The sequence below is a fragment of the Andrena cerasifolii genome, chromosome 1, assembly GCF_050908995.1.
Source record: "Andrena cerasifolii isolate SP2316 chromosome 1, iyAndCera1_principal, whole genome shotgun sequence".
Lineage (NCBI taxonomy): Eukaryota > Metazoa > Arthropoda > Insecta > Hymenoptera > Andrenidae > Andrena > Andrena cerasifolii.
Genome location: NC_135118.1, coordinates 2,706,933 through 2,730,609, shown reverse-complemented (window position 1 = coordinate 2,730,609; position 23,677 = coordinate 2,706,933). Strand labels below are relative to the sequence as shown.

The window sequence follows — 23,677 nt, the reverse complement described above, 5'->3', positions numbered from 1 at the left end:
AAAGTGTTACGATGGGTGGGCCCACGATGACTTCGGTGGTGGGCCCACGCAGACTTCGGTGGTGGGCTCACGAAGACTGCGGTCGTGAAGAAATAGATTTCACATACCGACTTTACAAAAAAAAAGAAGGAAAAAATAAGTTTCAGGAAAAAACAAACTGGGTCTCACATTAGGAATCCATTTTTTTATCTGCTTATTTGAATGACTTTCGTTTTTATTTCATTATGAAGAAACCGAATTTTTGTTATAGTACTTTCCAGTAGGTTGCTAAAGAATACATATTCTACTCTTCAAACCTGTATCGAATTTTAATAAAAGTGTTCTCAGTCAAGAGTTATGATGTTTTTAAGAAATGGGTCTCATATTCGGCTTCTTTACCCTATTATTGCAGTTCAAGGTGAAAACAACAAATATTTAACCAACGTTTAAAAACCATATCCACTGGGAAAAGTACAAACGTATATGATTTATAGTGTTTGAAAATATATTTATTTTCTCTTGCAAATTTTAAAATTTCCGACCCCGTGTTTTCTCCTGCATCCTTCATTTGGTACACACTTTGCAACAAAGGCAAACGCAGAACCTCGCATTCCGAAAAGTCAGCAAAACACTTTTATACCACTTGGCCGGGCAAATGGTCCAACGCGGGGTCGTTGGTCAGCTATTTTTCCCGAACCGGAGCCCCGTGGAATATATTAGCGCGTGACTTTTCATTCCCCTCCCTCGATCGCATCATCGATGTGAGCCCGTGTCCTTCGCTGCGAGCATTGAAACTCAGAACCGGCTGCGGTACAATCAAGGCCGCAGATGATACGTGCACGCAGCAGCCGACGCGGCGCGGCGCGCGGACTTTTGTATTGTCCCGCGAGTACTTCGATCTCAGATCACGACAAACCTCTGAAAAGGTAGCGCGACCGTTTCGTACCTAATCAGTGCCGTCGGCTGAACCGAACGAGGAAAAACCTCGCCCCATCGCGAAGTGATCAACGGCGGCCGGATCGTCACTTCCCAGGAGCAGACACCCGCGATGAGGAGGACGCTGCGCCTGTGCTTCGTGCTGCAACTGTGCGCGCTGCTCGCGGCGCAGAAAACGCCGCTGGATTCGCCCGAAAATTTGCTCCTCTACCGAGGCATTCGCAATTTGTTATTCCGAGCCTTTGGTACGTGTTCGGTTGGTGTCGTTATCATGTACTGACGGGAGAAGACCGTCTATTAGCTTCTCCAGCTTGCGCTGACAGCGAGCAAATTTTGAGGATGACCCAATAATTCTATTAGAAAGGATTGTGTATTAAAATTCATTCTTGAAGCCTGGTATTAAGTTTGCTATACAGTCACAGAAAAGTAAGGATTCTGAAGTTTCTTTTGATCACCAGTGTATGAGTAATGAGTGATAAATGGTAAATTAGGATCTTTCGGATTGGGGAGCAATTTTCAACTTTGCTCTAAAACGTGTGATCGTTAAGCCGCGTATTCACATGTGCATTCGCTCCGGATGTGCATTCGGCGCGCACTGATTTTTTGCTCGTTCGGTGTTCGGTGCGCGTTCGGGCCGATCCTCTTGCTGGCGGTCCATCAAAGCGTGCATTCGGGTCCGAACAATACCATGAAATAGACGCCGCAAATTTCACTGAACCCCGAACGCGCGATGAATGAGCTTCGAACGAGCAAAAAATCGGTGCGCGCCGAATGCACATTCGGGGCGAATGCACAGGTGAATACGCGGCTTTAAACTATTAAGGGTGGCTAAAGAAGGACGTACCGCTTAGATGAGTGCAAATTGTAACGCGCGCGCTAGTCCCAGTGGGAGTTCCCCGATTCTCGATAGCTCGAACGCGCGCCAGAAAATTATTCGAAGTTGAAGAAAGTTAAAGTTGAAGTTGAAGTTGAAGTCGAAGTTGAGGTTGAAGTTGAAGTTGAGATTGAGATTGAGATTGAGGTTGAGGTTGAGGTTGAGGTTGAGGTTGAGGTTGAGGTTGATGTTGAGGTTGAGGTTGAGGTTGAGGTTGAAGTTGAGGTTGAGGTTGAGGTTGAGGTTGAGGTTGAGGTTGATGTTGAGGTTGAAGTTGAGGTTGAGGTTGAGGTTGAGGTTGAGGTTGAGGTTGAGGTTGAGGTTGAGGTTGATGTTGAGGTTGAGGTTGAGGTTGAGGTTGAGGTTGAGGTTGAGGTTGAGGTTGAGGTTGAGGTTGAGGTTGAGGTTGAGGTTGAAATTGAAATTGAAATTGAAATTGAAGTTGAAGTTGAAGTTGAAGTTGAAGTTGAAAAATTTATTTGAAATTGGAATTGAAACGCTCGAAGAATATAAAAATTAACTTTCTTCGTCTAATAAATTCTCGTCGAATACAAAATTTAACCCCTTGCCTTATGACAGGGAGTCGTTTTCAGCGCCTAGAAGCGAGCAACCAGCCGTGCGTCAAGCTGTCCCGTTGCTAAGGGTAGAATCAGTGAGGAGAACTGCAAGTAGTGTAGGTGCGGGCTCGTAGGCGCGTAGCGTAAACATACAGGGTCAGCGTTTTATCCTGCAACTCGCGTTTGCGCGAACAGGTAAAGGTTCGCAATATTTTCCTTGAAACGAGGGCGACTTTTAGTTTTTTAAATGGAATGCTATATATTTGATTACCCAATATGAAAGCGACTGTCAAGACAAATTCAACCATATGGTACACTATGACCTTGAAGGCCACACAGGGTTAGGAATGAATGAAATATACCCTATCTACTAGATAGATAGTTATTTTTTTTTAACTTCATTCCTAACCTTGTGTGGCCTTCAAGGTCATAGTATACCATATGGTTGAATTTGTCTTGACAGTCGCTTTCATATTGGGTAATCAAATATATAACATTCCATTTAATAAACTAAAAGTCGCCCTCGTTTCAAGGAAAATATTGCGAACACCAAAAATTCAGATACCGTACTATATTAGATATGAAAAACAGTAAAAGTTTTCCTCCTTCAGTTTTTATCAAATACTTGCCATTTTCCAGAATCCTGTATAAGAATATCAGGTAGAGCCGTTTGGCCGCTGCGGGTACCGCACGGTCCGACCAGTCGAGCCGGTGCAGGGCGGCGCAGCCTCAACTTTCGGCAATTTTTACAAGGCCAATTTTAAAATGCCCATATTTTTGACAATTAGACCATGGAGGGGAATGATAGAACTATATTCTGTTTTTTTTCAGATTTTTAAAATCGCGCCCGTTGTTAACACAAAAATAGTTAAAAAAAATTTGTTTCTGAAACTGAAATAATTTTTTATTAAAACTTCAATGTCTTTTCTACAAATCGCCGTAAACCTCATCTCCATCCGTTTACTACTTCCATAGTTATAATTTATTGAAAAACAGTTAGCACTAACCTTCAAACAGCTGTAAAATCGACATTTTTCAAAATTGTCAAAAATCCTTCGAGATATGATTATATATCCCTAAAGACTACAACATATTCAAATTTCAGCCACATCCGAAATGTTACTCCAAAAAGTGTCCGATTTCGCGTGGAACGTCCCGAGCACCAGATGCGCACTGTACATATGTATATATTTATTCATATATCATGTTCTAGCTTTTATAAATGATATATATCGTTACTTAAAATTTTGCTTACTTTGTGTCCGAGTTATTTATTTGTATAGTATTAACTTTCTAATTATTTTATGTGTCGCTGAAAAGATAAGTATTATTAGCAATAAATGTTTTATTATCAGTAAAATCGAACCGTCAAGTCATACGAAATGCTGGCAGTAGCAAATGTTTTGAAAATTTCATGACCCCACCGAATATATATTGCGGGACCTGCTCTGCACTGGGGCCCCACAAGGAACCGAGCCATATACGCTTACGCTACGCGCCTACGAGCCCGCACCTACACTACTGGCAGTTCTCCTCACTGATTCTACCCTTAGCAACGGGACAGCTCGACGCACGGCCGGTTGCTCGTGCTAGGCGCTGAAAAAGGCTCCATGTGCAGCCCTGCCTTATGATTTGACTTCCGTCAGCGCGTGACGTAGTCAAACCAGAAGTCTCTGCCGCGATGGGCCAAACATGGGTGCGCCATGCATACATAGGTACCACGAGCTGCACTCGTTTTTGTCATGTTTGGCCCGAAATCCGCACCACGAGTCTCGCTCGATATTGCCTTATAATAATAAGGCAAGGGGTTAACTTTATTCGTCAAACCCATCTCTGATGTAGAGGGCAGTGGTGAGCTGGTCAGGGTGTCAGGTTGCCCGAAAGAAAGTCATCAGACAAATATATTAAAACATCAGACAATATATTAAAAATGATAATGGCCTTTTACTAGCTTGACAATAATAAATTGAAAATTTTATTTATTTTTTTATAAAAATTAAATGATAGTCTCATAGTTGTGGGTGGGCTCCCTTTGTCTCCTGGCAACCAATATTTGTAGACTCGGTCCGCTACTGGCAGAGGGTGTGATTATGTTGGAAGATATACATATAGGTAGTAGAGTTTACATAGATCGAGTAAGCAATTTATAATTTAGAAAAAAAAATATATAAAATAAATTATGATTTAAACGATTTAAAAATGCACTAAAAACTAAAAAATAATTATTTTCTAGTACTATAATTACGACGGTGATATGTTACTTTAAAGAAAATCGTGCGGCAGGATATTTTATCGCTTTTCATTCATCGCTCATTTCGAAGCTTGATTCTGTATTAAATTGAATCGTAATCCCGTTATGAAATATCCGGTCCCACGATTTTCCTTAAAGTGACATTTCACCATCGTAATTGTAGTACAAGAAAATAATTAGTTTTCAGTTTTTAGTGCATTTTAAAATAGTTTAACTTATTTTTTTATATAAATTTTCTTATTTTCTAGTTTTTAGTGTTTGTGGATTTTTTATACATTTGTATATATATATATATATATATATATATATATATATATATTTTTATTTTTCACTTTTCCCCATAATTTTGTATTGTTATCCAAGTTACGCACGCCTGCAAAGTTTCAAGTCTATTGGATAATTGGAAGCGGGTTAAAATTGAATTTCCAAAAAAACAAACAGAGGATCGAAGCTAAGTAAAATCGTTTAAATCTGAAGAATCTTGTTTATTGTCTTCTCTTATAACTAGTACTCATTCACCTGGTAGTAGGCACGACTTACAATTAGATTTGGCATCCTCGAGGATGGGGGATGGCTAGAAGCGAAGAGGCTGGTGAAAACGTGATTGTGAGATGATATAATCATGATTTTTGAATTGCCATGTATTTTCGAAGGGAAAGGACGGACGAGTTCCTTTCCAAACAAAGCTTCCCCATACAGCACACTCTCGTTGCAGCAAAGTTACAGAATGGTTGCAGTGCAAGATTGCACGCAACGTTGCCGCAAGGGTACAGTAATAATTCTATGTCCGCCTCCTGCAACGTTTCAGGCAGCAGGGCCAAACATATATATATAACGGTGTATATATGTGTGCAGAATCATAGAAGTATAAAGCTCGTGTTTCTTTTTCTCAAAGAAAATTCTTTGCCCCCCAGGGGATTCGAACCGGCGACCTGTAGCGTCATAGGTGAACACTTTACCGCCGCAGCTACAATCACTGATTGATAAGAATGCTGACGTATTCGAACGTTATACTCCTACCATGCAAAACTTTAAACTCAAATTATTCAAAAACGAAGACACAACATTTAAACTTAAAATATCTCCGTTGTTTGTAATGATACGAGAAAATGTCTCAGGAAAAAAATGATTGCTAGCCAAAAAGGACAACATATTATACATGGCTGAATTTGTATTTTTATTGGCTATAACGTTACAGTAATGAAAACACGTCATCCCATTAAAAAAACCATCGCTGATCTTGAAATTTCGGGAGATATAACCTTGAGACAAAAATCGTCTCTGTCGGAATAATTGTCTCTCTGAAGCAAACATTGTTTTCCTTAGACATTTTCTCGTATGATTACAAACAACGGAAATATTTTAAGTTCAAATGGTAGGTGCAGCAACATTGCGGCAATATTGCAGGAACGTTGCCGCAATACTGGCGCAACGTTGCTGTAACATTGTGGAAACGTTACCAAACGTTGCCGTAACATTGCAGAAATATTGTAGGAACGTTGCCGTGCAATATTGCACCGCAACATTGCTGCAACTATGCAGCAATAATTCTATGTCTGCCCCGTGCAATGTTGCACGGCAACGTCGCAGCAACGTTACATCCACATTGCGCTGCAACCATGCAACACTGCAAGGTTACTGCAACCATCCTGCAACGTTGCCGCCACGAAGTGTGCTGTATGGGTCATGATACCTTTTAGAATTATCTTAGAATAATGAAGAGATCGAGATCTAGAATCGAGTTTACAGCAATATTTTGCAACTTGAAACTAAAATATTTATCCACCACGTCAAATGTTTGCGAATATCAGCGAACGTTCGCGAACATGAATCGCATGGACAGAAAATGCTCCCGAAAGTTCGTAAACGTTTGTTAGAACTGGATTAAGGAGCGAAAGTCTTATAAACGTGGTTTGAAAATCAGGTACTCTTAAAATGCAAAGACTTTTACTGAAAGAATTGCTTTATAGCTGATTCACAAAGTGGCTTCCTAATAGCGGCAGGTAATTGAAATTTTGTACGTTCCTCGAACAGTAAGGGATGACACGTGTTTCTGTTCATAAAGAAGTAGAAGCTCGGGTTTGCCACTTACACTGTCTTAAATTGTTTGATAATGAGAACAGAAATAGAACTTATAGAGCGAAGCAGTACAGAAGCATTTACTTGGAGATCTGTTAAGCACAGAGCTACGATAAGCCGGAGAAGGTCAGATGAAGTTATTCATAAGTTTCCTTTTCGTTGATTTTGTTGTTGCATCTTAGAATTTGCCTCATGTATGATTCATGCTGCCACTGAGAGTGGTTGTATTTTAAAAATAGATGGTTCGCAAATTAATGTTTGTGAGGAATTTTTCCTTAGCTTTAATATGCAGTACATCTGTATTCATCCTGTACGGATTCGGATGAATCGTAGGACGTTGAAAGGTTATTAAGATTGAAAATTACAAAACTGTTTAAAGAACTGAAATGAGTTGTTGAATAGATTACCATTATTTAAGGAACAAGTGATTGATTAGGTTTCTTAAATTGCGAATGCTAATTGCTTTCAGTTGTGTCTGGAATTTCTATTGAATTCTGGACGAGTGTGATATTCTTCTGTAGAAGAAGTGGTATCGGATGAAATCTGTGGCCCCGAATATTCGTTTTTAATCGTCATTAGCATCCCATTAATCATAAGGAAACACCCAAATCGAGAAGGCAACCTGGCCACCACGGATACAGGATGGGCCATAATTTATCATACAATTGAAAAGAAGATGGTTTTTGTGCAAATATAAGTTGAGAGAACAGAATGCGGTTTTTTTTCAGACAGCGCTAAGCTTTCAAGGGATCCGTATTAAAACACTCATTGGGTTCGAGTGCACTTGAATAACAAAGAATATTTACTGCACGTTGGATATAGCTTCTGATTTAAGAGACATGTTTTGTTATCGATGAAGTGTGGAAAATTTGTTTTGACACTTTTAATTTTAGGATCCTGTAAATTCTTATGGAGGAACATATTTATAATATACATAAGTTCAAAATAGACTACTATTATGTTCACAGCATTACTATCTCCTCCAGAATTAAATTTTGAAATATCTAGAGCACACGTTAATATGTTTAAAATTTAAATCATAAAATGTATTGCATAAAATTGCAGCTTTCAATCAGAAACAATTTCTGATACATGTACTGTTGCATTTTTTTAGACGCTTTATATTTTTAAATTCCATAATTTTAGATCGTTAGAACAGTAATCATACAAAATTTATACGATACCATGTCCAGAAAGAAATTAAAGATTAATAAATACCAAAGCGAAACGTTTCATGTCTTTTTATAAAATTTTCACGCGCCAGTGCACTTAATAGTTCTAATACTTTTCTTGCGGCAAGTAAGTAAATAAGGAAGAAAAGATTGTGGTTGGAAGTACCTACGTAAGTTAGGATTACAAACTGTAAGTGAAATGAATGATGTGGTAATAAATGTCATGTCTCTGTTCAGTCTTGCAATACTAGTTATCAGTTATTACCTATCGCGTTAACGATGTTCAATCGTCGCCTTCCCGATCGGCGAGCAACACAGACAGTGAAAGAAATATTACTCGTGTGGAAACAAGTGTACCAGGAAAAGAATTTCTTCATTCGTAATGACATTCCAGTCAGATACGTGGAAGAACTAATAAGTCGTTGAATAATCGATTTCTTGCACATGTTTATCAGGAAAAAAAATTTCTTTTGTCATCCACCTTGTAGGTAGACTGTAGAGCGTTGTAATAGTAGGGGAGATCGGGATAAAATGAGCTTCCTTAATTTATTCTTTAACAATAAAATATATTTACAAATTTTGGTGACGTAATAAATGTGTGTAACACCAAAATGATAATTATGCACATTCAGATATCGAAAAATGGAAATTCATTTAAAAAATTAAAAATTAAGTTTTACAGACTTCTAATTGGTTTTCTTTTCAATTTAGCATTTTGGATAAATGAGTTATTTTAAATGTGTTATTTTAACTCAATTTTTTTTCTGCGTGTTTTTAATAAGTTTATAAACATACATGTACACGCGTTTGAGAAAACATTAATCCTATCGTTATTTACCCTTTGTGGTCACACCTTCTTATAATCACAAGTTGGTCACACGGGGTTCACTGTACCCCAGCGTCATTTTTTGAGTTACCATTTTCGTATTTTTGAATCTTTTAACTTTTCAGTGATAATTGTACGTTCGTAATACTTATATAATCATGGCCTAATAGTCTTTTTCTAGAAATGTAAATTTTTTATATGATAAAATTAGTAGTTGAAAATGAGCGATTTTCCACGGTTGTGGGAAAAAAGCGATTTTTTAATTTTTTTTATATTTTTTTTCTTGCGATAAATCCTCTTTGGAAGTCGTAAAGACGCGACATTTTAACACGAAAATTATTCTTGGGGTATAATACACCCCGTGTGACCACGAAGGGTTAAATAATTAATTTTCCACTGACATGGGGAGGACACTATGTGGTAGACACTGATTTTGATGAGCCTTGACACGATGGATCTATATCGAAAATAAGTAAATAGGTGTCCGAGCGTTTCAGCCAATAGGCCTTAATAATAGAGATATTTAAATGTAAATTATTAAAAATTTAGGATTTTAGTCGGTAAAAATCCCACACTACCCTGGTGCCCGCGGGAGATTACGTTCTGGAGAAGTCAGGGTGCCTTTCGAAGATGTCTCCACGTTAAAGAAAAACTTTATAAATTTTTTTTATAAATTTTTTTTTTGAACTTGGCGAAATCTACAAAAGGTACCCCGACTCCTTTTTTACCCATTAAAACCCCACGGCCACTATGAAATTTTTAATAATTTCCATGTAAATATCTCTATTATTAAGGGGGAAGCCCTATTTAGGACGCTAGAAATAAGGCGATTCTTGGGAATTTTTTTCTAAGAAACTGTTAAGCGGATCTTTTCCAAACTTTCAGGATATTTTAGTTCACATTCAATCAATAAAAATTAATTTTTTCGTTAGAAAGTGTTCGGTAGAAATCGAGATATAGGAACACGTTTGTTAGGACTCGCGCGCCGGAGTTGCAAATTTGCGATTGCGATGGTGGCCCAAATTTTTCCCTGAAATAAAAAAACCAAGGTTTTTCTTATTTCTAGTACAATTACATTGTCGATGGACCTATAACTTAGATAAATAAATTGAATTGTACAAGTCTTTTTCCACAAATAGTACGAAACATCTTGGAGCAGAATCGTAACTTTTTCTTTCAAGTCCAACCAATTTGCCAACTTTTAACTTTTTTCCCGTTTGTTAGGTTCATCGACAATGTAATTGAACTAGAAATAAGAAAATCCTTGGTTTTTTTATTTCAGGGAAGAATTGGGGCCACCATAACAACCGCAATTTTGCACCCCCAGCGCGCGAGTCCTAACGAACGTGTTCCTATATCTCCATTTCTACCGAACACTTTGTAACGAAAAAATTAATTTTTATTGTTGGAATGTGAACTAAAATAACCTGAAAGTTTGGAAAAGATCCGCTTAACAGTTTCTCAGAAAAAAATTCCCAAGCATCACCTTATTTCTAGCGTCCTATATAGGGCTCCCCCCTTAAGGCCCATTGGCAGAAACGCTCGGACACCTATTTGCTTATTTTCGATATAGATCCATCGTGCCAAGGCTCAACAAAATCGGAGTCTACCACATGGTGTCCTCTCCTTGTGTGTACACATTCGGGGTAAAGTGTCCGGAGTAAACTGAGCTGCAAAGAAAAGATGCGCGAGTGATATGTGCAATAACCTAACCTATCAGCTAGCTGGGAAACCACGCGGCGTGATGGAACAGAATCTAACCTCAAAAAAATGAAAAATCTGCCACAGTTTTTGACAACTACGGTTAAAAAAAGAAACAGAAACTGACGACACGCCATTCCAGCGTAAGGGGTTAATAATTACCTATATCCTTAATTAAAATTCGAATTTTATTTCAGCTCACTTTACCCCAGATAGTAGCTCACTTTACTCCATATATGGGGTAAAGTGGTCGTTTTGGTATTTTCTTTTCAAGTTGAATTTTAATATACTTTAAGTATATTTAAGTATTGTTATTCCTCATTTATCAATAGTAATGTTCAAATTATATTATAAATCTATTTCGACACATTTTTATTGAAAGGGAAAAATTTTATTCGACTTCAAACTTTTTTCGCGTCACTTTGCTCCGGTCTCCCCTATCAACTATTTTGTGGAATTTGGTGGAGTTTTGTGGAATCCTTAGTTATCAAATCAAGATCACATCGACTACATTGTCAACATTTTTAACAATCTAGTATTAACATAATGTAAAGTCCAAGATCATTGACTTTACTGACCTCTAGTAATACAACGTTGCCGATATTATAAGCAAAAATGAATTAAGCGTTTCTTCCCAGATTTTATTTACCAACTACTGTTTATTATTTTCTAGGTGATCCAGGAGGGGGAGGTCGAAGATTTGAAGCAAAACGTGAACCCAACGTTCAGGAGGAAATTCCTCCAAGCATTCCTTTTCCCTGCAACGTTACAGGTACACGCAGTATGTTTTTTTTTACTCTTCGTGGTCACACCGGGTGTATCGCACCCCAAAAGCAATTTTCCAGTTCAAATGTTGCGCCTTCACAACTTCCAAAGGGGATTTATCAAGAAAAAAATCGCTTTGTTCCGCAACCGAAAAATCGGGAAAATAGGAAATCGCTCTTTTCCAATTACAAATTTCAGCATATCAAAATTAACATTTCTAGAATACGACTATTACAGCATGATTGTATGAGTATTACGAATGTACAGTTATCACTCAAAAGTTAAAAGATTCAAAAATACGAAAATGGTAAAGCAAAACTGACGCTGGGGTGAACCCCATGTGACTAATTTGTGGTTATAAGAAGGTGAGACCACGGAGGGTTAAGTTTGAACACTTACAGACCTGTCAGATAAACAGGGCCCGGGCTGTGAAAGACTCTGGCCCGGGCTGGCCTGGTCAGCCCCCGATCTAACCACGCAGCCACCTCTCTCGAGAGGTAGCGCAACGGTCCTTGGACTATGGGATTTAGTCTCAAAGAGAGTTTGCCTAGATACGCGACTAAACCATGCGTTGCTTGATTCGATATCTTTCGCCGGCTTATCCGGAGGGCGGCATCGAGTGCCAGTTGGACGCGCAGCCGCGTGGTCTATTTACTGTAGTTTCCACGACACCGGCTGAGCCGGTGTCGACGCGTGACCGCCTCGGGTTCGGTTTCTCGTGGGGGGAATCAGAAGAGGGGGTCGATGAGGGCAACGGCTCCAGGGTAGCGGGATCCTAGGTTGATATCGCTGATTGAGTCTCCAGTCGATCCCACGAGAAAAGGGCCACGAATCAATACTCGGGGGCTCATTTCAAGACTAACACGCGTAGACGAAAGAGGCTTGCGAGACCAAGTAGTATTTTCCTTCGAGCATTGTACCAACTTTTACCATACAGTACGTAGAGTTGCTGATAGGTTTTGTGTCTGTTAACTCTTATTTTTGAGACCCCCGCATTTCTCAGTGCGTCAAAACCGAGAGGTGGACCTAGGTACCGCGACAAAAACACTTAAACATTTGTAAAAGACTGAGATTATATACAGAATATAATTAGTAATTATAATTTCAGTGTTCTCTTCAATCAACATCCGAATTTCCTCTTTGAGACCAACCCACAAAGATACCCCTTTACCGCTCAAGGGGTATCACATTATAAAGTTACGAGGCTAAACTAACATTCCTAGTGGCTCCCGGGGATAGCAGACCCCGGTTCGTCCGCTACTAACAAACTCCAACAAACAAATTCAATCCTTGGCCTCGCAACCGCCACTCTCATTGCCCTCAGCCTCGGCTCGTAACAGGTAGTTGTGAATAGCTGCTGTTTTTTTGTTAATTTACCAACGATAGTAATTGTAGGCCCAACATTGAATATTCGTTGGCAAACTGTCGTTTTTTGTTAATTAACCCACCATAATAATTATAGGCGAAAGCATCAGAAAGAATATATATGTATAGTGCCTCTACGAGCTATAGTGACTTAGGTGTGAGGTCACCAACACTAGAAACCTGAAATTCTTTTCTACCCTGGGGTAAAACATAAAAAATTCTCCCGAATAGTTATCAGTCATATGAGATGCTTCCAAAAAGTGCTTTCAAATTTCGTAGGTATTTAGCAGTTATTGAAACAAATAAAAAATTATTAGTCTACCTATGTCTACAAATTAGTCTAAAAATAAAAGGTGTTTTTTTATTTAAATAACGTAATTTACATATTCAGGTATCCACATATTGTATATGAAATCGAAGGATGCTCAATGATTGCATTGAATTATGTTAATCTGTTTTAAGAGGCATTCTATGTATATGTACGTATGTTGTTTTTCCATTTCAATACATGAGTCCTTTCTACTAGCCGTACACCTCCGAAAATTCTTGGTTTATTTCGAAAAACTTTAAGGTAGGATGCGAAAATGATTTATCGCCATATTGTAGGATATCAAAAACCATACAACTTTGAATTAAACTTTTTCAATATCTTTTACGGTTTCGCAGATATTCTCGATAATCTGAAAAATCATAATTTCTTTGAGGGGGTGTTTTCACGGGCAGATTTGAAGATTTGGCGCTCCTAGGCTAACAAGCGTTTGCTGCCCGTTCCGCGAAATATCGTCGCATATTATAATTTAAAAAAGTCGAGAATTTCAAAATTGATTCAATATGGCAACTCACATCTGAGGCATTGCTAATTCGCTACATGAAAAAAAGTGAATCGATTTTAAAGTTATTTCAAGGTTCTGTGTTTAAACCGTTTATAATTTTTTTCGCTCAAAATTTGTCGCCCTCCAAAATTTTCAATCTTTAGAATTTGTCGGCCGCCAAAATTTGTTGCTTCCCAAAATTTGCCGTTCCCTAAAAATTTGTCGTTTCCCAAAGTTTTTTGCAACCAAAAATTTTTCGCTCCCTAAAAATTGCAGTTCCGCAAAATTTGTTGCTTTCCCAAATTTGCCACTCCTCAAAATTTTCCGCTTTCTAAGATTTTGCCGCTCTCCAAGATTTGTTGCTCCTCAAAATTTTCCACTCCCTCAAATTTTCCGCTCCCCAAAATTTGTCGCTTCCTAAAACTTTGTCGCTCCCAAAGTTTGTTGCGACTAAAAATTTTCCGCTCCCTATAATTTGCAGTTCCCCAAAATTTGTTGCAACTAAAAATTTTCTGCTCCCTATAATTTGCAGTACCCCATAATTTGTTGCTTCCTAAATTTGCCTCTTCTCAAAACTTGTTGCTTTCCAAAATTTGCCGCTCCCCCAAATTTTCCGCTCCCCAAAATATATTGCTTCCCAAAATTTTCCGCCCTAGACCGCAGCCTACTTAACAGAGTGTAGACCCAAATCCGCCCCTGGGTGGGTTTCACCCCTAGGACCGTTTCATTGCCGAAACAAAGAATGGTCACGTTATTAGCATCACTTGAGCTACATTTCTGAAAAGTTTCAAATTCTTCTGACTTCTCGAATCGCCGAACAATCCTTGCAAGCATTTTTTATTAAGTTCAATAAACACTGTAGATAAGCCTGCACAGCTTTGAACTATCTTTGAGAAATACACTGTATGCGTGATCAGGGTTCTGCTGTATTCCTTTCATTAAATACAATTGTTTCAGGCGGCAGGTCCTCAAAAGTACCCGATTCGGTGCACCGTTTAAGGCCAGGTGACATAGACGTGATCGCAGCAATGGGCGATTCCCTGACTGCTGGGTTTGGAATCTTTGCAACGAACCTATTAGACATCAGTATCGAGAACAGAGGCGTCACAGCGAGTGGTGGCGGGCAGGGAACCTGGCGAACGTATCTGACGCTGCCCAATATTCTCAAAGTATGTTTATCATTCACACATTAAATTGACAATAAGTTACTCTTCTTAATTTATGTGAACAAGCCTGTAAGTCACTGTACCTACAATTTGTTCCCATTACTGCAGAAAAATTGCTGCTTGTATAGTCCAATATGCTCTACATTCTCTAAGAATCAGAATTCTAGGGTGGGGAATGTTTCATTGTAAGGCACAGAGAGTAAAATAAAATTGGGGGTATCGCGAGCCGGTGACTCTGAAGTTAGGGGGGGATGTAATATTTGTTAGTTTTGTTAGTTTTGTTACATTTTGGTTTCTAGGAAGACATTACGTGATCAGTTTAATTTCTTTTGTAAGCTGTTTTCACATTTTCAAATGACAATGTGCGTTTTTAAGCAAAATGGCAAGAAGGGGGTGCTCAGGGCCGGCCACAGGAAGGGTGCAGCTACTGTACATGGTCTCCATAAAAAGGAAAAAGACGAAAAGAGAAAATGCAAAAATAAAAAAATGAGAATACAAAGTTTTATTTTGATTAGAAGTGATATAATTTTATAAACCGACTTGAATTTCACGCTCTGAACACAGACCTGGCAATACTACGGATAACCACAATCGTGTTTGTGGTAACCACACCATGGTACGCGAGGATTGCCAAAAAAGAAATTAGAATATAATTTCTAATATAATAATCTACTATTATTATTAATAATATGGCAATACAAAATTCATATATTTAAATTTGTTAATGTTTTTTTGTTTATTTTTTTATTCTTTTATTTTATTTTCTATATTATTGTTATTGTTATCGTTTTTCGTGAAAAGATGTTATGCTATTTTACCAAGAAGAAATTGTTTGGGGCTCCAAAATGTTTCCTGCATCCGGGCCCCTTTATAGAGAAGGCCGGCCCTGGGGCTGCTGAGCGTTCAATTTTTAATAGAAAACGGGAGAAACGAATTTTTCATATAATAAATTTTGAATATCATGTTGAATATGAGAACGCTCTAATTTTATTTACAAGGGGAGGACAACATGCTGTAGACACCGATTTTTATGAGCCTTGGCCGGCTGGATCTATGTCGAAAATAAGTGAATAGGTGTCCGAGCATTTCAGCCAATAGGCCTTAATAATAGAGATATTTACATGTAAATTATTATAAATTTAGGGTTTTAGTGGGTAAAAATCCCACACTACCCTGGCGTCGGGGTGCCTTTTGAAGATATATCCACGTTAAAAAAACACTTTATGAATTTTTTTTTATAAATTATATTTTTACAATTTTTTTTTAATTTAGAGAAATCTTCAAAAGGCACCCCGACTCCTTCGGAGGGGAATCCCCCGGGGGCGCCAGGGTAGTGTGAGATTTTTAACCATTAAAATCCCACGGCCATTATGAAATTTTTAATCATTTCCATGTAAATATCTCTATTATTAAGGCCCATTGGCAGAAACGCTCGGACACCTATTTACTTATTTTCGACTTAGATCCATCGTGCCAAGCCTCATCAAAATCGGTGTCTACCACATGGTGTCCTCCCCTTGTCAGATATTTGATCTATTTTGTATTTTATTTGGTGTTGGTAACTGACGTTTGTCACCTAATTTACAGTCTATTCTGGTGTATGGAAAATGTGAATGTAATAAAAATGTGGAAGAACATCGAGTTGAATGTACAGGGAAGAAATTTTATCAATGTTAGATCCTGGATCGATTGTGAGCTTGCACGAACGGTTTTTACGAATGCAGTGTAGAATTTACTGGCAGGTTGAGTAGTATGAACAAATTTTTTGTATAATCACATTTTTGCAGTTGAGGTTTATTCATCGTTGAGTGAAGAAATAGGACAATGTCGTAAAATTAAATAGTGCTATATTATAATATCAACGCAGAGTCTTTCAGTGTGGTGTCACTTTGATTTAGTGTTGATATTAAGATCAAATATAATATTAGTTAATTTAAAAATCTCCTTTCGAATAACAACCTTTTCACGCTAAGATTACTTGAGGAACGTTGATCATATCCACAGCGTAAAGGCGCGAGACACTCGTTCGGTCTGAACATATACTGACCGTTACTACTTGCCCGTTCAACTTGACGAAAAAGTGGAAGAAGCGAGTCGTGATTAAAAATTTGTTTCGTACGTTTTAGACATGTATTCCTTCACTGCGATCCTGGTACAATTTGAAGCGTGTAGTGTCATTTTATTTATTAAAAATAGATTGTAATTGTAGATATTTGAAAACACATGTCGTCAAAAGAATGAACTTCATCGGACAATGTTTTCTTCCTCAGGAACAACAATCTTTATAAAACAAAAATTTCACACCGTTATTATTATAATTTGGGATGTTTTATTTTAAATTAGGTTTGAAATCAAATGAAACAATTCTCACATTACCGAAATATCATGGAGTGACGTCAAAAAGGAGTACATAATTAATCAGATTTCTATTCTGTAAAGCATTGTTTTTAATTTATTTCTGAAAATCGTTAAATTCTTTTGTGTATCCAAATATTTTTCTAATACGAAAATTGGTATTCAAATAACTGAAAATGGATCTTGAAATTGAATAATCTACTTGAAAAAGCTCTGCAAGATTTGCTAGGAACTAGCATAATCCAATTAAAAAAGTTTTGTATGATTTTGCTGATGCTGTGTAAAAGACTCAGCCTATTGTTGCAAATTAAGTGTAGAAATACTTTTTTAATGTATACAGCAACGCGTAGGGGAGACCGGGGCTAGTTGTTACAATTTTCAGTTTTTTTTATTTTTTTTTGCATTCCATATTCAATACTATCAATGACTTTCACCTAAAGTACATTCTTTCCTCTACCGATGACCGTTATCGCATGTAATTAAACGAAAACCATGACTTTGTAACAAGCCATTTTGAAAGTCGAGACATGTTGTATCAACGTGCCTCGAGTAGGGGCTGGTTTTTACACAATAGGGGGCAAGTTTTTACAGGATTAAATTTTACGAAACGAGGTTTATTATTAGTAATATAATCATATTTTCTTGGACAAAAGTAAATTTATTAATGGTAAGAATCGATTAGAATAAATATACAATAAAAAATCTATTTTAAAAATAATAAAAAACCACTGAAATCAGTTGCACTAATTATCGTCGTCCGTTTCATGCAGGGACTCGTGTCTATTATTTGTGGTGGTTTTATTTCTCATCTGCCTTTTCTTTACTGTATGTTTTTTTCATTTTTATGTCATCAGTTTACTTTTTAAATCTTTTTAGATTTTGATTTTTTACTTTTCGTTTTTTCTTTTAACAGTTGTTCCTGCCGTATAATTTAATTACTAAATACAATGTAAGAACATGTCTCTTTCCCTCAGTAACAACATTCCCGTTTTCGTATGTAACAACATGCCCCTTGTCTTGTGTAACAACTTGCTCCAGTTGACACCATTGTGTATAAAAAGCTATAAGTTCATACCAGTTTAGTGTATTCTTATGTTCTTGGTACGAATCTGTAGCTAAAGGAACACTGATTCAAACGTGGTAATAATAATTAACATACATTTATCTGTCTGTTCGGTAGAAAAGATTGAAGTGGAAAGAGAAATGTTACTATTAATACCGAAAACATAAAAAACTGGAATAAAGTGACAACGCGTGAACCGACTACAAACAAACAACATACACAACTGTGTATGGTTGAAACACATCAGCCACTTCATCGTCGAAGCCCCTGTAACATCTAGCCCCGGTCTCCCCTATAGAAACACTATGACGTCTGGATGTTAATGACTAATGATGTACATGAATTATCAGCAATATTATATGTTCAATTATAAATACTGTTTAATTATAAATCTTTGCTTACGTAGGAATTCAATCCCAATTTGATAGGTTATGCACTGGGGGATTCCTTGAGTACTCATTTTGCCTCGCAATTAAACGTCGCTGAGGTCGGTGCAATGTCTCGCGACATGCCCTTCATGGCCATGCATCTAGTCAAGAAAATTAAAAACGACCCAAGGATAGACTTGAAGAAACATTGGAAGGTTTGTATTCTAAATAATTGTAATTAATTTCAACAAAAGAAATGTTGTATCCTCTTCAATACAATATCTTCCATATTAATATTATCTTACATTTGGAATTTGTACCAGAAATAAAGTTGTGAAAACTACTTCACTGATTCTTGAGACTTAGGATAATTTGTCGTGGAAAATATGAGGAGTAGTCATAAAACAAGGTTCCTTTATTTTTGATTGCCAATGTGTTGTTTCTATAAGGATGTAATAACCCAGATAGCACACAGACGTCTTAAAGACGTCCTAAAGACGTCTGTTTCAGACTTTCCAGACGTCTTAAAGACGTCTGCTATTGTCGTAAAGACGTGACTTAAAGAATAGACGTTTTTTACGTCGTTTGTCAGGATACGGTACGTCTTTAAGACGTCTTTTGAAAGGCTTATAGACGTCTTTAAGTGGTCGTGAAGACATCTTAAAAACGTCCCTTTCAGACTTTCACGACGCCTCAAAGATGTCTTCCGTAAGGAAGGCCCTACGCAGCTTTTTAAAGAGATATTAGAGATATTAAGCGTGACTTGATTTGTGTTTATTAGAATTAATATCTTTTAATGAATTTGAGTATTTTGAAAACAGAAGCCCGTCGAGCTGTTCCCTGTTCTCATTTGAGAAAGTCTATTTTCATGCTGATCAATATTTTCGTTTCTTCATAAAAAAAAAGAAGAACATCTTGCAATAGTGACTGATGGGGACATTTTTTGGCATATTCAAGTTCAAGTCGAAAATATAAATTTCCTTCGTCAAAGAACGCCGGTACTCGAGAATGACGGTATATGATAAGCCCGGCTCTCTTATAGGCATGACTGCTGTATCCCACCTGCGAGAAGCGCTCGACCTGGTCGCCGCCTGGCGGTCGCGTACTACTCATTGCGAGCCGGCCTAGTCATGACTTGTTTATGTAGTACATATGCGTCTTTAAGACATCTAAACACAGTCGTTTAAAAAACGTCTTGGCATGGACATCTTAAAGACGTCCTAAACACTTACTCGGACAGACGTCTTACAAACATCTCAGGACAGACGTCTTAAAGGCGTCTTAACACAGTCCTCTAAAAGACGTGTCCACACAGACGTTTTAAACACGTCTTAATAAGGTCGTCAGACGTTTAGACCAAAAACAGACGTAAAATGGACGTCTTTAAGACGTCGTGTGCTATCTGGGAATTAAAGATAAAATTATATTATTGTAGCAGTATACTACTACTGCTATGGTATTGAAAAAATTTAGGTTCATGAATAAATGAATAAATTTTTATAGTAGAACGATTTTTTTTAATACTTATAAATATTAATATATTGATTATAAATACTTATTATGTTAAGAAATGTAGATCACTCGACCAAGTAATTAAATATTAAAATGTATTATATTATATTTATATTAAAGTTTGAGTAGCAGGGGTAATTCCCCATTCACTTCCCCTCGTTTCGTTTAACAAATTTCAATTCCTCGAAAATCTCATTTGCTGTTTGTGTGAATCCGAAATAGTAGCTCACACGTTTCAATGTCTTACAGCTGGTTTCACTGATGATTGGAAGCAACGACTTCTGCAGCGAAATGTGCTCGATTCCTTCAGCGTGGTCCATCTTAGAAGCTCACAGAGTCGATCTAGTCAAAACCCTCAGGATCATCAGGGACAATTTACCAAGGACACTTTTAATTCTTCATATGCCTCCCCATTTAAGCTCACTCGTCGATACTCGCAAAGGAAGGATACTCTCCTTGATGTGCTACACAATGACGACCATCGAGTGCGCCTGCTTGTTCAGTTTGCAGTATCAAGATCTGATACCTGAATATTACGAGATAATGAGGAGGTCTGTATAATTTAACATATTTACGAAACTACACAAACACGCCCATGGGCGTCCGTCGGGGGTGCAAAAGGGGCAGTTGCCCCCCCCTGGCTTTTCAGAAAAAATCGCTTTTTTCAAAACTGATCTTCATTACGTTTATACTAAAAAAAAGAAATATTTTTAAATTTAGGTTTTAAAATTTTAAGTAAATTGACCCTTTAAAATGGGGTTTAAAAAAAGCAAGAGGGGTATATTTTTCTTTATATTAAGAAATCAACAGAAACTGAATTTTTCAATTTCAACTCATCACTCCTGATTTTTCTATTTTATTCAAATTGTTTTACTTTGAGATCTCTTTCAAAACTAATTGTAAGCTCCATTTTATTAGTGCAAAATAATAGTACAAACCAAGTTGGGCATTAACTAAATAAAAAATTATTTAAATAACGGATCAAATAAAAGTTACTTTCACTTTACATTATTTAGTGAATAAAGATAACCCGGGTAAACTTTACGCAACACATGACGAATAATTTTTGTAACTTTTATTCGATATTCGAAATCTTATTTAAATAAAATTTTTGTTCATCTCTTGTACAAACGATCAGCGATCCCAGAGCTGTGCCAAGATTCACGAACTATGGTTTTAATCGTTGATTTCGTTTCTTCAGGTGGCAGGAATTGGAAGAAGAGGTCGCTAACTACCCAGAATTCCACACGAATGATTTCACGGTAGTAGTTATACCAATTCTTAAACGGACGCTCATACCAGCTGCCAGTGATGGATTGTCCGATTTATCTTACCTTTCCTCCGATTGTTTTCACGTGACGCAAAAGGCGAATGCACGATGTAAGTTTTACTAATTCGACCAGCTTGATGATTTCCTTGCCAGAGCTCAGAATTTAATTATGTTACTCGTTCATCAGATGGCAACGGTATATGGAACAACTTGCTGGAGCCATTCGGCAACAAGTCAGAATCGTGGCCTCCAGCGTATAAGAAATTTTTGTGTCCAACTCCTGAAAGGCCTTTCCTGGTTACACGTGAAAATTCGTGGAAGAACAACGAGGTTTCATAATAACAATCACTTTTGTTTAGATTGAAGGAACGCTCCATTGCTAAACACAGTCGTACTTGCCCATCGACTCGATTAATTTGGGTCTGTTTGGCTTCAGATGATTTTCATTTATTTATAAAAAGTGATTTAATAGTTGGGTCTGAAAAATCAAAGGGTGTGTAGGTGTACCAAGCGACAGCGAGGTCTCTAATATGCTTGCGCAAATAGACAAGAGCTGCACAGCGGGATTTCTGTGAAATAGCGATGACTAGATTCGGGGTTTGCGATCTAGTATCGAAGCGTTACTATTGGGTGGCTTATAACCAAAGATTTCCTATAGACTCGTTTGTTTTCCACCTTCTACACTTGAAAGCCCTCTTACATACCTCATTATTGCTCGATGTTCTTGTACTCTACACCTCGATGATAAGAGAAAACTCTTTATAAGAACGATTTTGCAAAAGTTTAAGTTATTGCATTACTTTATAGCAGATATTTAAAGGGGGGCTTCTGTTGGTAATGGCACAAGTCTCTGCATGCCACATTGTTAACTGTGAAGGTATTTCTGGTTACTGCTAATCGTATTTCAGCATTTTATATACGCTCTTATAAATTCTGAAGAGATGTAGCAGGGTCTAGACTGTTTACTTCTAAATTTCCAAACGCAATATTACAAAAAATTAGATTTCTTTTTAATTTTGAAACGTAGAATGGGTTTGACAACTCTTGGCCACTACTATTGAATCATAGTATCGTAGACATTTATGAAATAGCTGTACAGTTTCGTTGAACTTCCATAATTGTTGAACTAGTTGTATATGTGTATAGAAAAAATTATTTAAGGCTGACTGGATCCAAACAGAACTGCAGGGGTTAAGATGGCATTGTACGATCTAGCATAGCAGACTAAAAGTGCCATCTTAGCAAATAATTTTATTTATGGTTATTAGTAACTAATATTTGTATTTAATCAGTATCTACGTTATCTTTTTGATATACCTCATTGTTGTACGCTATTAGATATTTAAAAAGCAGGATGGAACAACGCTTAATCGTAACAGGGACATTATACACAGACTGCGTATATGTATTAAGGACTTAGAATACTGTGACGGCCTGAAAAATGGGTAATCATCTGATGCAAATTGTAGAGAAACTAACTAGCCGATTAAATTGCGGTTTAGCACTTAATTTTGGCATACTGTGAATCATTAAAAACTATTATAAAATTAAGAAAATATATACAGATATATGTCACGAGGTGGCTCAGAACCAGATGGGCAAAAAATTATTTTAAATAAAAAATTAATTTCGAATAAAAGACAAAAATTTTATTCGAGAGTTGTCGAATAAAAATAATTTCGGTTATTTTTATTCGAAGCGCCTCAAATCACTTTTTTATTCGACGGGATTCATCCGACGGCAACGCATGATTTTTTTATTCGACGGGAATTCATTTTAAGCTTCGAATGATTTTCTCAGGTTCAGTCGTATTTTTATTCGAAAGTTATTCGAAGTTCAAATACTTTTGGGCGAGTCTCGAGAGCCTTTGATCGATACCGCCGGCTTCCCGAGCCGAGCGACATTGTATCGTTCACCCGTATAAACTACAGCGCGGAATTGCTCGGCGATGTGTCATCGATTATACAGAAACGGAATTTCTTTATTTTTCGTCGTATCAATATGAAAATGACAGCAATGAATTCCTTGCATTCTCCCGATTAAATTCTGAAGGCGGGTTTCGTAAAAATCACCGAAAGCCTTTCAACTTCGAAGATTCGTATTTTTTAAACAATTTCGAAAAAAGAAAAATGAGAATTTAACCCTCCCTAATTTCATATGGACTACAATTTATTTCACTATCATGAAAATCCGGGACATCGAGGATTTGAGGAAAGTGAATCATCTCCTTCTATCATCCACGCTGAGCGCAATGCACTTCGAACTTCCAGGGCCGTTCCTGGCGGGGGTGCAGAATGGTATCTCTAAAACTAAGCAATATTTATATTTCAAATCTTTTGCATGTCATTCTAGAGATTTCAAACTAATATTTAAGCAAAAAAAAATTACGATTTTTCGACAGTTTTACAATAGTCTCACCCCTTAAGGAATAAAAGAATGTAAAATTAGGTAAATATTTTTTAAAGCATTCTCTATTTCCTTATTTACAGTTATACTTTACCCCCCCCCCATAAACATGATTCATGTATGAAAGAAGCTAATTCCCTTTAATTCACGAAAAGTTCTCACGCAAAGATTGTGAAATCATCTTTGCTAATTCCAATTGTACCTTTAACCCTTTAATTCA

At 37.2% G+C, this 23,677-nt stretch overlaps 1 protein-coding gene and 1 long non-coding RNA gene across 2 annotated transcripts in view; both read left to right on the top strand.

The window, feature by feature from the left end:
- LOC143375087 (uncharacterized) overlaps nucleotides 1–23,677 on the top strand; it is a 257,399-nt gene that overhangs the window by 85,323 nt on the left and 148,399 nt on the right. The gene's annotated exons all lie outside the window — the stretch shown is intronic.
- Nucleotides 850–23,091, top strand: LOC143371389 (phospholipase B1, membrane-associated). The gene is made up of 7 exons (XM_076816557.1): nucleotides 850–1,160; nucleotides 11,049–11,147; nucleotides 14,275–14,486; nucleotides 18,308–18,484; nucleotides 20,031–20,332; nucleotides 20,983–21,161; nucleotides 21,239–23,091. Exons 1-7 carry the CDS (start codon nucleotides 1,028–1,030, stop codon nucleotides 21,388–21,390), a joined length of 1,254 nt encoding a protein of 417 aa, XP_076672672.1. The 5' UTR covers nucleotides 850–1,027; the 3' UTR covers nucleotides 21,391–23,091.